Source organism: Pelophylax lessonae (genome assembly GCF_965119305.1).
Source record: "Pelophylax lessonae genome assembly, chromosome: 5".
Lineage (NCBI taxonomy): Eukaryota > Metazoa > Chordata > Amphibia > Anura > Ranidae > Pelophylax > Pelophylax lessonae.
Window position 1 is genome coordinate 233,864,461 of NC_138772.1, and position 16,939 is coordinate 233,881,399.

The 16,939-nt window shown below is 39.5% G+C and overlaps 1 protein-coding gene across 4 annotated transcripts in view; it reads right to left on the minus strand.

Annotated features, from left to right (window-relative positions):
- The window catches only part of CTNND2 (catenin delta 2), a 921,118-nt gene that overhangs the window by 74,604 nt on the left and 829,575 nt on the right, over positions 1–16,939 (minus strand). For 2 of the 4 annotated variants that reach the window (XM_082258172.1, XM_082258171.1), the window contains exon 19: positions 12,215–12,337. The exons of the other annotated variants lie outside the window; for them this stretch is intronic. In XM_082258172.1, coding sequence (XP_082114298.1) covers positions 12,215–12,337 — 123 coding nt within the window. The remainder of the gene's footprint in view (positions 1–12,214; positions 12,338–16,939) is intronic. 4 annotated transcript variants of the gene reach the window in all.

Sequence of the window (16,939 nt, forward strand, 5' to 3'; positions counted from 1 at the left end):
ATAATTCCACTAGTGTATAAATAATTCATATACTCAAACAATCAAGTGATAATGTTGATGGATGTGTAAAATCATACTATAACATGAAATATGCATACAAAATATATATGAATATATCCAAACAACAAAGGTGCTTATGCTGGTATATTATATAAATAAATAATAATAATGATAATATCAAAAAAAGTGCTCTGTGCGTAATTTGTGACCTCTTTTAAACTATATATCTCTAAATGGCACCGGAAGTGACGTAGTGGAGGACGGGAATGATCAGTCCTGCATCAGAGAAACGCATTGTAGCAGTCTTTATGTGAGTGGATACTTTTTTGTATAAATAAAACAGTTTGGCAGTACTTCACTATATTGGCCCCCTTATTCCTGAGATCCGAAGCACTACCAGAGATCTTATAAGTGGACCCCCATAAGGAGGATTAGACCATCAGCCACCCCCATCTCCTGTATCCAACATTCATATCCAGAGGAGGAGAGGAGAAAGGAGTAAACCCCCTGATAGATCTTAAAGGCACATTGTCTAAGACATGGAGGTGAGCATTGAAGAGCACCCGTACGCACAGAGTGTATAGGTTGAAGAATATTTCTGTGAAACACAGAAGAGGAAGATTCAATATTTGGGACACTTAAGCACTTTTTGATGCATGCAAGCCTCTAATCACCATCGTTGCATATTGAGATGCATATAGGCATCCAAATCACAATTGTCATTTAGAGATATATAGTTTAAAAGAGGTCATGAATTACGCACAGAGCACTTTTTTTTTATATTATTACTATTATTATTTATTTAGATAATATACCAGCATAAGCACCTTTATTGTTTGGATATATTCATATATATTTTGTATGCATATTTCATGTTATAGTATGATTTTACACATCCATCAACATTATCACTTGATTGTTTGAGTATATGAATTATTTATACACTAGTGAAATTATTTATTTATTTATTATATCTATCACTGAGTCACTTTACAATACACTTAACCTTTGAAGCGCGGTACCCCCCCTTTATCTCATTGTGTTGGAGAAATTGTGGTGAACAGGGGACGCTACTCCATATAATTTGGGAATGCAAATCGATTAGAGCATTTTGGAACAAAATATTCTCTGTGATTTCAGAAATTCTTGAAGACATGATTTCTAGCCCTGAGATGGCTATCTTGCATTTAAATATTCATGAGATTCCTTTTAAAAAAACGAGTAGTGACGTTACATCTCTTATTAGCGGCAAAACTCTTACAAGAAGATGGAAATCTCAGGAGGTACCATCTCTATCTGATACTCTTGTATTACTTAATCAGCAGTGTGAAATGGAAAAAATTATGTCTACTATAAGTTCGATGAAGAAAATATTTGGAATTAGATGGAACCCATGGTTAAATAACTTAAGATGTACAGTGGTAATGGATTAGATATGGTACGTGTATTGGTGCAGAGGCTGTTTAGTATTGATGAAAGTTATTGATCAAGTGGTAAAGTACAAATGGACCATGGGGGGGGGGGGGGAATCTCTCCTTTATCATTAGTCTGACGTCTAGCGATGATAGAGTGAAGATAATGGGCATATATACATATGGAAATCCCTTATTTAGCGATTAAGTCGAGTTGCAAGAAACCCTTCCTGTTCCCTTCTTTGCCTTGCTTTTCCCTCCCCCCCTTTTTTTTTCTTTTTTTTTTTCTTTGGCATGATGTTATGACTGATAATATTATTGCAACATTTTTTGTTATAATTTTCTTTTTTTCTTTGTACATGTTTGTTATTGTTTTGTGGAAGAATTACAATAAAGAGATATTGAAATTAAAATAAAATAAAAAAAGTCCTCAACCTGCTGGGTTAAACAGTGCCAGAAGATTGAGAACATATTGTTAAAGTAGGACACCATGGGGTAAAGTCTCACCCCCCCCCCTTCATTTTTAGTGTATTGGTGCAAAAAAAAGCACTGATATCAGCACCAATCTCAGCATTAACAGAAGACTGCCCACCACTGGTGGCATTCTGAAAAGGTAAGCATAAAATATATATATATATATAAATATAAAATAAAGCAATACATACTGGCAGGGGTGCCTCCAAGGGGAGTAAAAGAGGGTGATTGGTTCCTTTATGTTTTTTAATTATAAAAAACGAATTACATGTTAAACTTTGTACAAGTGTCCCATGAAAAAAACTGCCTATTTAAACCCCTGGTATAAACAACACTGCTTCCTTATTGGAGACTTTAAAAAATTATATTCAGAAATGTATTACCACCTCTAAATCTCTCCTATGCCCCAGACTTGTGCATATACAGTGCTCAGCATAAATTAAAAAACACCCCAACAGATTTGTCAGAAAACCTTTACTTTCCTTTTAGAATCAATATTTTCTATGGAACACTATACTACAAAATACTCCCACAAATGCCGATCATTGATTGCAACCAAGGTTTGTTAGTTTGCACAGAAAAAAAAAAGTAATTTTCCCAACAAATAAATTCAAGATCATGTTGCAAAAATTAATACACAATGAAAGTCTTAAGGCAAAGCAAAATTTTACACAACAAAATCCTAATTAACAAGAATTAAAATACAGGTGAGTCTAAATATTCATTAAATAGGTATCAGGCAGACAGTTGATTATAAAAGGGCTTAACTGGATGTCACAAGGCCTAAGAAACCAAAACACTTCAGTCCAAAAAATCATCCGTGTTTATCTCCTAAATTAAAACTGATGCCCATAAGTTAGTGCATTACTCCACTGATATCGTTAAGGCTTTTAGAACCTTCTACCAAGACCTATATCACGTCCAAAAAGACTAGCAATTAGATGATCCTCAAGCCCATTCCCAAATTATATCTTAATTCTTATTAAAATTGATCCTCCCTAAACTCTCACTTGAACAGTTGCAGCAACTAGAGGTACCCATCTCGGAGGAATAGACAGAGGTAGCTGTAATGTCACTGCTCTCTCATTTAGCTAGTTACACATACTCGGTTTCTTCGGGCGACCCATTCAGACCAGAAACCCTCCATGTGCACATCACTACAATCCCTAAACAGGGCAAAGACCCTTCATGCTGTACTAGTTACTGACCAATCTCATTCTTAAATATTGATGTGAAAATGTATGCAAAAGTCCTAGCGAACCAACTTGCCCCTTTGGTCCCGAGTTGGATTTTCCCAGACCAAACGGGCTTTGTCCCTGGTAGAGAGGCCAAGGACAACTTTCTTAGAACGCTGATGTTGATTGCACATGCTAGACGTGGTACCCAGTCCACCCTTTTGCTCTCTACAGATGCAGAGAAAGCTTTTGATAGAGTGGACTGGGACTACTTGCTGGCTGTATTGGCTCACCTAGGATTAGGTAAGACAATGGTCACTCGCATTGCTGCCCTCTACAACCCAACTGCCCAAATAAGAATTAACGGAATACTTAGTGACTCCTTTACCCTACACAACCGTATCCGCCAAGGTTGTCCCCTATTGCCCCTTTGATCTCTCTTGAACCCTTCTTAGCCCACATTAAACAAAACCCTAATATCCATGGTATTACCATCGGCCGACAAGAACATAAATGCGCGGTATATGCTGATGACATCTTTTTCTACATTAGAAAACCACGCATCTCCTTACCTAATTTACTGGTGGCTTTCTCTGTGTTTGGAGCAATCTCAAACTTCAAGATCAACCTAACTAAATCAGAAATCCTAAATCTTACAGTGCCAAAAGCAGAGATAAGAATGCTAAAGGATTCCTTCCCTTTTACATGGCAAACGTCATCCCTACAATATTTAGGAATATTTCCAACACCATCTCTATCCAAGCTTTTCCAAACCAATTATATGCCCCTCCTTAACTCCATTCGCAAAGATCTTAACCGCTGGTATTCACTCACACATACTTTGTTGGGCAGAATAAATGTTATCAAAATGAATGTGCAGCCGCGTTTGCTTAATATGTTCCAGATGATTCCATTTTGTGTCCCTCCAGGATTCTTTACTGTCCTTCAAACCATCATAGATAAATACATCTGGAACCCTTCCAGATCTGGTATATCCATATCTGTCCTTAAAAAATTCAAACACTGCAGTGGTCTAGCATTGCCAGACATGAAACGTTACTATCATGCTGTCATACTCACCAGGATTGCAGAGTGGACTTTCCGTCGGTAGGATAAAATCTGGGTCCAATTGGAATACCACATTAGTCAGTCTCAATTACACCTCTTACAGTGGATGCCGAAAGCTTACCGAAACCTAGCCAATACCTCCTCGCCATTAACTTACTCCTCCTTAGCTATATGGGACAATATTAACTAAAAAGTACCCCGGTGGCTACAACTCACCTCTATTACCTCTTGTAGGCCACACTTTGAACCCGGTCAATTGGATAGGGGGTTTCTGTCTTGGACCACCTCTTCCCAAGTATACCTGCACCAAGTACTAAAAAAATGGTAAAATACTGCCCTTACAAAAACTTAAATCAACATCTGCCATAACTAAAATGGATGAATGGCGCTACTTTCAACAAACTAGCTTTATACATAAACTTCTGAAGCCCATAAAGAATTATGGAGATTTGCTAACAATTGAATCCATCTTTGCCACAAACCAACCCCCTCTCAGAGGCATTTACATGTTTTACTCAGCCTTGTTGTCCTGGGAAGGGAAAGAATATCCTAAATATCTGCCTGACTGGTAAGTAGACCTACAGCAAAATCACACAGCTACCCAAAAAGGATAAAATACTTTGTCGGGCACATTTATAGCCACTCTCTTCTAAGTACATGGAGATGAACTTTAAATTCCTCTCAAGATGGCACTATTCACCTTTAAAGCTACAACACCTGTTACCTAAATACTCTCCAATCTGCTGGCACGGGTGTGGACTAGTGGCCTCTCATGCACACATGTGATGGTCTTGCCCTAAAATCCACCAATTCTAGCACACCATTAGATCCCTTATCACATACATAACCCAAATTCCCCTACCAGATGACCCCTGGGTCATTCTGTTTCATTACTCTCCGACATGCTGTAGATCATACAAAAGGTGCATAGTCCCTCACCTTCTTAATGCAGCTAAGTCCCTCATCCTCCTATTTTGGAAAAAACAAGAAGCCCCACCTCTGAAGAAATGGTGTCAAATTCTGGACCATATTTACACAATGGAAGATCTCAGCTTGGAACTATACCACACTCAACCGTCTTTCCCTGAGATGTGGGCATGTTTGCTTACATTTCGGTCCACACCCCGCTTCACAGAGCGAATGTCTATTTCAAAGAATATTCTACCGACTACCTAATCCTTTCTTCTTGTGTTAAACCGCAGAATTCAGCTTAAACGCTCCTTAGAATGTACTCTCCTCAGACCCTACTTCAGTTATGTAAATGAACACCTCTTTGTCAATCATTACAATCCGAGATACCTAGACTAAGCACAGTCTTCTTCACCCCCACTCTCCTTCTCTTCTTCTACTATCATTCTATTCCTCCCCCTACTTCCCCATACCATATTCTTTAACCCTTATCCTTCTTACCTAACAAAACAGTATATTCTAAGGGATATTATACATGTTCTGCATTGAGACCTGTATATTGACATGTAATGTCACAACAAGTTGTGTAATGGTCTTTATGTAATATGTATACTATGATTATACATCTCAAAAAAACGTATTAAAAAAAATAAAAAAATAAAAAAAACAAGGCCTGAGAAAGAAAATCATTGTCAGTCAGTATAGTGATCAAAAGTGATACAAAAATTTAACAAAGATGTAAGTGCAACCATCTCACAGAGCCTCCAGGCCATGCAAGTTCACTGCAGTTAGCTAAAGAAGTAAAAAGTCAAACTGGGTTGATTTTGTCCCCGTGACACAATACAGCGTACACTGCAGAGGAATGGCATGCATGGGTGTCGTCCACGAAGATAGCCTCTCCTAAAGTCCATGCACAAAAAAGCTTGCCTAGAACTTGCCAGGGCCCATGCTGTAAAAGAAGACTACTGGGACTCTGTACTCTGGAGTGATGAGACCAAGATAAATGTTTTTGGAATTGATGGCTTTTAAAACTGTATGGCGTTGCAAAGGTGAGGAGTACAAAGAAAAATGAATGGCGCCTACAGTAAAACATGGTGGTGGCAGTGTCCTTCTGTGGAGGCTGCATGAGTGCTGCTGATGTCGGGGAGCTGCATTTCATTGATGGTATCATGAATTCACAAATGTACTGCTCTATATTGAAAGAGAAGGTGCTACCATCGTGCCCTTGGTCATCGTGCACTTTTCAAACATGACAATGGTCCAAAACACACATCTAAGGCCACTGTTGCATTTCTAAAGAAGAACAGGGTAAAAGTGATTCAGTGGCCAAGTATGTCTCCTGATCTGAAGCCAAGCAAACAACTATGGGGAATTCTGAAAAAACAAGTTGAGCATCACTCTCCATCCAGCATCAAGGCTCTAGAAGAGGTTGTTCTTGAAGAATGGAAAAGATGTTGTAATATGTCGCCAACTTGTTCATTCCATGCCTAGAAGATTTGGTGCGGTCCTTACAAATCACTGAGTCATATAAAACACTGGATGAAGTAGTTTTTTGTTGTGGGTGTATTCATTTTTGTTTCAACTAATTCGAAAACTGAAGATTTTGTAATCTAAGTTATATTATTAACCTTACTTTCATGTAATGGAGCTAAACAAATGTTCTATAAAACTCAGTTTTGTCAAAATGTTGGAAATTTTTCTTTGAGTGTTCATTGAGATATTGATTAAAATCTTACATTTTTAAAAGGGGTGTATTTATTTATGCTGAGCACTATATATGTGCAGGAGATCAAATAGTAAAACTGGACAACATAAGTAAAGCTGGCCAGATTTTCAAATGAAGGTTCGTACAAAAATTCTCATCAGTGCACTCAATCACATGTTTGCTTTTAACACTCAATTTTGGAGTAAATAGACTTTTATGATTGAAAAATGTATTTACTGTTAGAAAAACTTTCATCCATTTCCCTTGAATTTTTTCGACACTACTACCGAAAAGTAAAGTCAGTTTGACCCCACTAACAATTAGAAAAGTGAGCAAACATTTTTAAAATGTAATTTTTTTGCACAAAATCCGACTAGTGTAGTAAGAGGCTAGCTTTTAGCAAGGGACTGGAAGAGCAGTGTAGCACATTGTGACCGTAGAGGAGAGAAGGGGACAGATAAAACTGGAGGGGGTAATAAAAAGACATTGTAACATGAGAGAAAAAGTGCTGATCATTAATTACTGGAGGAAAGTGTCTTTTTACCTTATAAAAAGCAGAGCTAGTGCACAGCAAGAGAGTGAAAAGAAAAAAAGGGAGTTCTGAATGTTTGTGAGCGAAAGGGAGCAGAAGGAGGGGGCATGCATTGATCCAAAATGTAACACAGATTGCAGAAATAATGGCATTAATACAATTTTAGCATGGATCAAGCAAATAAAAAACAGACTGGTGCCATTCTTTATACTAATATTTATGTAACATAAAGCTTTTAGTTAAAACAAAACTTATAGAAACTAGTAGATAAAAACAGAAATAAAATAAAATTGTTTCACTTTGAAATATGTTTAAAAAAAATCGATATCTACAAAAAATTCTCTGCCGTCTATAATTATGCGGAACTTCCCCGAAAAGGGGACATTCTGCTCTAACATTTGGCACATTTATTTATTTTTTTGGGGGGGGGGAAAGGAGTGGCTACCTGGGCCACCCCCTTCCCTTCCTGCAGTCTTCTGGGACACATCACAGGTCCCAGAGAACTGTGGGTCCACTCACGCTGCGCAGCGTGGCTCGCCAGCTGTGAAGCAACAAGCTATCACAGCCAGGTGCTCACAGTTAAGATGCCAGCACCAGGGACTGAGAACCAGTGGAAAAAAAAGGCTCGGATGAGCACAGCGCTGGATCCTGTAACAGGGGAGAGTCTGTCTATTAAAGTCAGCAGCTACAGTTTTTGGAGTTGCTGGCTTTTAATTTTAAGAAATTTGACTGGACCTCCTCTTTAAAACAGTTTCTTTTCCATCCAGGTTAGATGCAAGGTCTTCTAAAGCCAACTAAAAATATTAAGCACAAAACATTCCATAAACACTTTGCACACTATGGCAAAACATTTTATGCTATTTCACAGAACAACATATAATGCCATTAGTCACAAAAAAAAGATAATGCAGCAAATTTGCTCTTTGTATTCTTTGTGTAAAATATAACAATTCATCACCATTAAAAACAGAAACAAAATATGCTGTAGATGTAATACTGAATAATATATAGTTTGCCATGCCAGACTGCTCTTGATTTGTTATCATGGCAAGCACAAGGATGCAGGAAGATTAAAAAGTAATAAATAGGGCACACATACCCTATTGTTTATTAAATGATATAACAAATGACATTTTACATTTCATTTTATTTCATATTGTTATTGTTATTAGTCAACCATTTCAAAGCATGGTTCAGTTCAGAATAGACTATAAAACAGTTTCATGATGTATGTTTAAAGGCTTTTGTTTTTAAAGTTTAACTAAAGGAAAACCTTTTTTATTTTAGTTTTTGGATAGAGTGGAGGGGGATTAAAACACGTCAGTTTTTATTGCGGTTTGTGCCCCTGTTAAAGAGATTTACCCTCTATATCTGTTCTGTTTAGCATTGTCATTAAAAGTGAAAGTAAAAGAAAATCCCAAATTTTGGTTTGTCCCCAGAAAAGCAAAAGACAGGAAATCTTCAATTGGGAACACTAGTTCTAGTGACCTGGTTGCCCCCAAGGAATTCCCTTAATTTGCAAGTATTTTTTCTCACTTCCTGTTTGGGCTCTGGGACAGGAAGTGAAGGAAAATCGCCACAAATGGACACAGATGGGGGAAAAAAAATCTGACAGGGGTTATAACCCCCCCTTGCTCTATCCAAAAGGGAAACAAATGTGCCTATAGTTCTACTTCAAAAAAGTTGCCCAGTAATGCTAAACAAACAAAACAGTACAGAAAAAGAACTACATGTATTTTAATAAAGGACAATATTAATGCTAAGTTCTCCACTGTCATGGAACTATCACGGGGTTGGAAAAGGGTAGCTTTCAACATGTACTCACACAAGAATTTACTTTTCAGAGAAAAATCATTTCCTATATTTTTTATTTATCTGACAAAATCCATTGGTAGGTATCCATTCTAAAAATTGTTCTAAATCTTTTTACATTGGTCACCTTCTACCTAAATCTCAAATATTCATTTTAAATAAAAGAACTTTAACCACTTAAGCCCCGGAGGATTTTCCTGCTAAAAGACCAGGGGGTATTTTGCGATTCGGCACTGCGTGACTTTAACGGACAATTGCGCGAACGTGCGACACTGTACCTAAACGAATTTGACGTCCTTTTTTTCCCACAAACAGAGCTTTCTTTTGGTGGTATTTGATCACCTGTGCGATTTTTTGATCACGCGCTATAAACAAAAAAAGAGCGACAATTTTGCAAAAATAGCAATATTTTTCACATTTTTTTATATGAAATTCCCCCAAAAAAATGTAAAAATCAAAATTTTTTAAAATTTTTGGCCAATTTGTTTTATCCTACCTATGTTTGGTAAAAAAAAATCACAAAAAGTGTATTTTGATTGGTTTGCGCAAAAGTTATCGCGTTTACTAACAAAGGGAAAGATTTTTGTCATTTTTGTTGTTTTTTTTTTTAACGCGTAATGGCGGCGATCTGCGATTTTTTTTGCGGTACTGCGACATTGCGGCGGACAGATCGGACCCTTGACTGACATTTTTGACACTTTTGGGGTTACCAGTGACATTTCTACAGTAATCAGTGCTATACATATGCACTGTTACTGTAAAAATACACTGGCAGTGAAGGGGTTAACTTTATTTGGGAGGGAGGGGCTGTGTGTGTCCCTAGGGGCGTGGTTTCTACTGTGATTGGCTGTGGCTCTAGCTGTAAGGACACTGTTTAACGGATCTACATACTAGATCCGAGTGATCAGTGTCTTTACAGCGAGGAGAATTACAGGCAGCTTGTTTACACAAGCTGCCTGACATTCTCCCTCTCCCCCGACGATCGCCGAGTGGCCGGCGGACATCGGGTCCGCTGGTCACACGCGCGGGGGGGTCCGTGACCGCGCAGGAGCGGGAGCGCGCCTCCGCGGGCGCGCGCTAGCTCCCCAGACCCTCCCAGGCTAGTGACGTTAATTAACGTCACTCTGCCTGGCAGGGGCTGACCGCCGCAGTAAATCTACTTGCGGCGGTCGGCAAGCGGTTAAGGAACAGTTTCTGCCTATAAGTCTGTGGGAATGCAAAAGCATCTGAAACAGGTTAAATGCAGGTCAGATTTTCCTTCAAAGAATTATGAATGATGCATAAGCATGATGTCATAAGCATGCTGCATTTTTCTATCGAAACCTGTTGATTTAGGCCTTAAGAGCACCTATTAATTGATGGGCCAGATTAACAATAACCTGGTAATACATCTGAAACAGCTTAAATGCAGGTCAGATTTTCCTTCAAAGAATTATGAATGATGCATAAGCATGATGTCATAAGCATGCTGCATTTTTCTATCGAAACCTGTTGATTTAGGCCTTAAGAGCACCTATTAATTGATGGGCCAGATTAACAATAACCTGGTAATACATTTCCGATTAGGTGCAAATACCCGCATGTCAAAACATCTGGTAAGTTGTTACATGTTTGAGAGATCACTGTACCACATTTTTATTACTGTACAACATGGTCATCATACAAATTTTCTTTTATTCCCTATGTAATAAAGACTTTGAGCTGTATTTCCATGACTCAGTATTTGAAAAAGATGGGTCTGATTTGAACATCACTTACATCATTTTAGGTAGTGCATTGGTTAAGAAATAAGATATGAAGCAAACAAGTTACAGTGAACCAGTGGTTCTGCATTTCTAAAATAGCTATATCTATCTCTCACCATTTTGTCAATAAAAGACCAGTCTACCTACAGGCAGGGCATAGGCACATGACCACTAACTGTTTTAGAATTGGCCTAACAAAATTTGGATCTTATGGAACTTGAACAACTTTAGTTTTAGTACAGACAGGACCATGGCACTTCACTGTTTGTGATAAGGGCCAAATTGTTACTTTTTAGGTATGTTTAGAATTATCATAATACTGTAAGTGTCTACCTACACTCACAGGGCTCCATATACTGTATTAGCAGCCAAGTTTATCACTAAACGATCATTAGTGATCTAAATAAAAACAGCAGGCAAGTGACAATAAGTCAGCATTCCCAAACTAATAACCTACCACCAAAGATGGACTGTACTTGATCCTTTTTTGCCTTTAAAAATCGTTGATATCTTTTGTTCACTCTTTAGCCATTCTAAAGCTTGTTCACATTGAGAAAATGAACGCCTTCTATTAAGCAAAGGGGTTTATAGCATATTAGTGTCAGGAGATTTTCCATTTTTGTTAAAGATCTCTACAACTGCCTCTATGTTCCGGATCAGTCATGCAATGCCCAATTTTCAGAAACATAAGGTCACATCACTTTTTAATATCACAAAACTTTAAGGAAAATATGAAAAGATTTGCAAGGTCTGTGATTACAGTTCATATGTTTAAATAAAAACAACAAATAATAAAAGTTGCATATCAATGTATAGCTATTACCAGCAATTTTAATTATCTTTATGGTGATTTACAACTAGGAGCCTGTGTCGATGGGCTTTGGTCTGGTGTTGAGGGCTTCGGTTTAAGATGCCTCTGAAATCATTAGGAATTTGTGACAGGTGCATTTAACCCATAGGCGACCTCCTTATAACCTGCATTTGGCCTTCTTTAAGCGAGTTTTGTATTTTCATAAACTTGAATGGGAATGCAAAACCCACTCAAAATAATTAAAAGCTCATCAACCCAGGCCCTAACTGTGTTCTCTTTTTCATTTTGGAAAGAATCCATTCTTAAATTCCATATTATACTACAACATAATAATCAAAAGAATTACTTTTGAATAAAATGTTTAGATTGCTTTGCGATATGATGTCCTTTATCTGTACTGTTTTAGAACATTTTATATAATCTTTAAAAAAATGTACAGTGTGATAATGAGAACTGGTTTGGAGGAATATATTTTAAAATGACTGTACAGAATATGACTTTTATTCAATAATTTGCTTATGTATTAAACATACTAAAACAGTGAAGAGTTGTTAACTAACAGCCAGAATACCTGGATTTGGGAACTGACTCTGGTCGCTTGGCTCTGGGAGAGAGTATACAGAGCGTTGTCTGGCTCAGACTGCAGGGTAGGTGAATATCCGCTTTCCTCATTCACTTTCAAGCCTGGGGCATCCTGTTGCCACAAATCAATGAGTCATTGAGTCAGTCATTACGTAAACACTGCATTTTTTTTCTATGTACGAGGGTTATATTTTTCTTACTGAAGCAGGGCTTTATTACGTCTATTGTAAAGCCTCATAGTAGACCTTTTTCCATTCAAAAATGACTAAAGTGACCTTTTTAAATGACTAAAGGGTGGAGTTTTAACCTTATTCCTACATATTACTGGACATAAAAAATCTATATTGTCTTTAAAAGGGAAAGTACATGAATAAAACAGACTAACATTTCAAAACATTTTTTGACAATATTAATGTGAGTTTTCTGTAAGGGACAATATAAATCAGCAGTAAAACAAATAAAATGTTACATGTTATATTTTCTAAATTGGGTAGTGATTCACATTGAAAAGAAATAGCTTTGTTGACATGTAGCAGTTATGTACAGAAAAACAGAAGCTACACAAAACAGAGTTCAAGGGGTGGGGTGAATGTTCATTCTATTATAACCACTTGTTCACTACATATCTGTTTGCTCCATTTATAAATTCCTCTGATGCTCACATCCAATTAAGATGTGTAAATTTGCAAAAGTCAGCTAAGACGAAAGATCTTTTCCAAAATGTTTCAGACTGATATCCCCATACTGTTGAAACAACTGCAATAAATTATGGATAACATCTAGGAATGCTGCCAACATTTCTTGTATTGGTAAACCATTAATGGGGAGTACTTGTCCTGCATGACCAGGCAGGGATCTTGAGCTGCTGAGTTGTTCCCTAAGAATTTTTCAGTTTGTGTTTTTCTGTGCGGATCTAGCATATTCAATGCTTTCCAATATATGTCTGACCATTACGTAGAAGAATTCTCTCAGTTGAAGGAAACCCACCTGACATTTACCAAATATCTGCAACAGACCCATCAGTTTCTGTTGCTTATCATTTGATGAGTACAACACATGCTTGCTTCACATTCAATGGTTAAAAAATGCTACAAAACATGCCAGAAATTGCCAGTATTTATTTTAACACAAGCAGGCTAATGTTCATGGATTTGTCCAGGCATTTACACTGCCTGGCCAAAAAAAAAGTTTTCTCCACACACTACGGCTCGCATTCACTGTGGCATTGTTTCGATAAGCTTCTGCAATGTCACAAGATTTATTTCTGTCCAGTGTTGCATTCATTTTTCACCAAGATCTTGTATTGATGATGAGGGAGTCAGACCACTGCGTACAGTCTTCTCCAGCACATCCAAAAGATTCTCAATGGGGTTAAGTTCTGGACTCTGTAGTGGCCAATCCATGTGTGAAAATGATGTCTCATGCTCCCTGAACCACTCTTTCACAATTTGAGCCCGATGAATCCTGGCATTTTCATCTTGGAATATGCCCGTGCCATCAGGGAAGAAAAAATCCATTGATGAAAAAACCTGGTCATTCAGTATATTTAGGTAGTCAGCTGACCTCCTTCTTTGGGCACATGCAGTAACTATCCAATAGGATAGTTATTGCATCCTTAGTTTAGTTAGTTGCTTAGTTAATTCCAGGTGGCGACTTTTTTGGCCAGGCAGTGTATAAACAGGCACTGGGTATTGCTTGTTTGCATAACCTAAACAACAGACATGTGCAGAACGGAAAAATTGGTTTAGTTTCGGATAGATGCGTTATGTTACTAATTTAATTTCAGAATTCGTTTAGTTTGTTTTTGGAATTCGTTTGAATTCGCTTTCGTTAAATTTTGTTTCATCCATTCATTTTCTAAAGAATTCCACATTTTTGGAACAATTTGAATTCGGATCGGTCAAAAGATGATCGACCAATTCAAATTTTGTGTGCAGAATAGCTGGTTGTAAAGCAGCGAGTCGGGAAGTCGGCTGCCGCACCCTGAACAACTGATGACTCATCAGCTGTCAGCGGGTTTCCCCACTGACAGCGGAAATGTAATCAAAACAATGTTGGCAATACAAAAATGTTAAAATAAATGGTGTGGGGTCCCCTCCCCCCAATCTATACCAGGCCCTTATCTGAGCATGCAGCCTAGCAGGCCAGGAAAGGGAGGGGGGGCCACAACCGCCTGACCTAAAAGAAAAAAACAAACCTCATCGAACATTGAACGCTCCCCCCAAACGCCTGCTCCTCCACCTGACATTTCTTAAATAACTAACATGTGAATTGACCCCGATGACTTCAGCAGGTGACCCTACCTCCTTGTAATGTCACTGACCGGGGTAGGCTGGGTTGGTGATGTCACATGGGGGTGGGGCCGCCAGGTCACATCACCAGGTGGCCATGCCTTCATCCCTGTTTAACCCCTTCCATACCGCGCCATAGTAAAATGACGGCGGCAGGAATCCTTTCTCGATCCGGGCGGACGTCATATGACGCGGCGATTGGGGCGCGGCGATCGGGGGCGAGGCTCATCCCTTGGACTGTGCCCAACCCCGATCACGGTAAACAGCCACATGAGCGGCTCCAGCACGAGCCGCTCGTTCCCTTCTCAATGCACGCCCCCCGGGGGAGCGCAGCGCGCTGATCGGGGACGAGGCTCGTCCCTCGGACAGAGCCCATGTCCCGATCTAGGACATTCTCACAAATGTCAACAGAGAACACGGTAACTAGCTGTCACCGTGTTCTTCTCCTCACACACTGATCCTCTGTGAGAAGGAGATTGTGGTAACAGCTAGTTACCAATTACAGTGCACCCCAAACACACTGATTGCCCCCCCCAATAAAGAGCACCTGTCACTAGCCCATCAAAGCACCTGTCACTAGCCCATCAAAGTACCTGTCACTAGCCCATCAAAGTACCCGAGTACCTGTCACTAGCCCATCAAAGTACCCGAGTACCTGTCACCAGCCCATCAGGTACTCTGATGACAGGTACTCGGGTACTCTGATGGGCTGATGACAGGTACTTGGGTACTCTGATGGGTAGGTGACAGGTACTCGGGTACTCTGATGGGTAGGTGACAGGTACTCGGGTACTCTGATGGGATACAGAGAGGTACTCGGGTACTCTGATGGGCTGGTGACAGGTATTCGGGTACTCCGATGACGGGTACTCGAGTCCACTGATGACGGGTATTCGGGCACTCTGATGACGGGTATTCGGGTACTCTGATGAAGGGTATTCGGTTACTCTGATGACAGGTACTCGGGTACTCTGATGACAGGTACTCGGGTACTTTGAGTACCTGTCACTGGAGTACCCGAGTACCCGTCATCGGAGTACCCGAGTACCTGTCACTTCCCCAACAGAGTACCCGAGTATCTGTCACCTACCCATCAGAGTACCCGAGTACCTTCCACCTGCTCATCAGAGTACCTCACACCTGAAGTACCTGAGTACTTGCCACCTGCTCATCAGTACCCATCACTACTCATCAGTACTCATCAGTACCCATCAGTACCTATCACCTATCAGTATCAGTACTGATCATCCGTACCCATCAGTACAGTATCAGTATCACCTATCAGTATCAGTACTACTCATCAGTACCTATCACCTGCCTGTCACCTGCCCATAAGAGTACCCGAGTACCTGTCACCTGCCTATCGGAGTACTCGAGTACCTGCCACTTGCTCATCAGTACCAGAGTACCTGTCACCTGCCCAGCAAAGTATACGTCCTCCGTTTAAACCTAAATACCGGTGTTATGGCAGCAGATAGCTGCCATAACCCTGGTATTTTTTTAAAGGGTGGACGGTTGGCTTTCCGATAAGGGTGGTCCCAGCGGCGGATTCGCCGCGGGATCACCCTTCCGGGGTGGCGGAAGAGGTGCCCCCCCCCCCCTCCCGCCGCATTCTGGTCCTTTTCCCAGCTTACCGGACCCGCCGGCAGCGGGGAAAACTATCCGGTCCCGGATCCTCACAGACAGGATGTCGAGTGAGGGCAAGCTTGCCCTCACTCGACTCTATGGTCTTGGAGGACCGGAGCTAGGGCAAACGTCATTGCCTAGCAACCAGTTTAAAGGTCCCTTTTTTTTTTTCATTTTATTTTATTTAATTTTTTTTTTTTTCTATCTTTTAGTGTACTTGTGAGATCTGAGGACTTTTTGACCCCAGATCTCACAAAAAAGAGGTCCTGTCATGCCTTTTTCTATTACAAGTAATGTTTACATTTCTTGTAATAGAAATAAAAATGATCAATTTTTTTTTTAAAAAAACAGTGTAAAAATAAAAAATAATAAATAAAATAAATAGTAAAAAAAAAAAAAATTAAAGCGCCCTGTCCCCTAAGCTCGCCCGCAGAAGCGAACGCATACGGAAACCCCGCCCACATATGTAAACAGTGTTCAAACTACACATGTGAGGTATCGTCGCGATCGTTAGAGCAAGAGCAATAATTTGAGCTCTAGACCTCCTCTGTAACTCTAAGATAGCAACCTGTAGACATTTTTAAAGTGTCGCCTATGGGGATTTTTAAGTACCAAAGTTTGTCACCATTCTGTGAGCGTGCGCAATTTTGAAGCATTACATGTTGGATATCTATTTACTCGGCGTAACATTATCTTTCACATTATGGAAAACAATTGGGCTAACTTTACTGGTTTCTTATTTTTTAATTAAAAAAAGTGAATTTTTTCCAAAAAAATTGCGTTTGGAAGACCGCTGC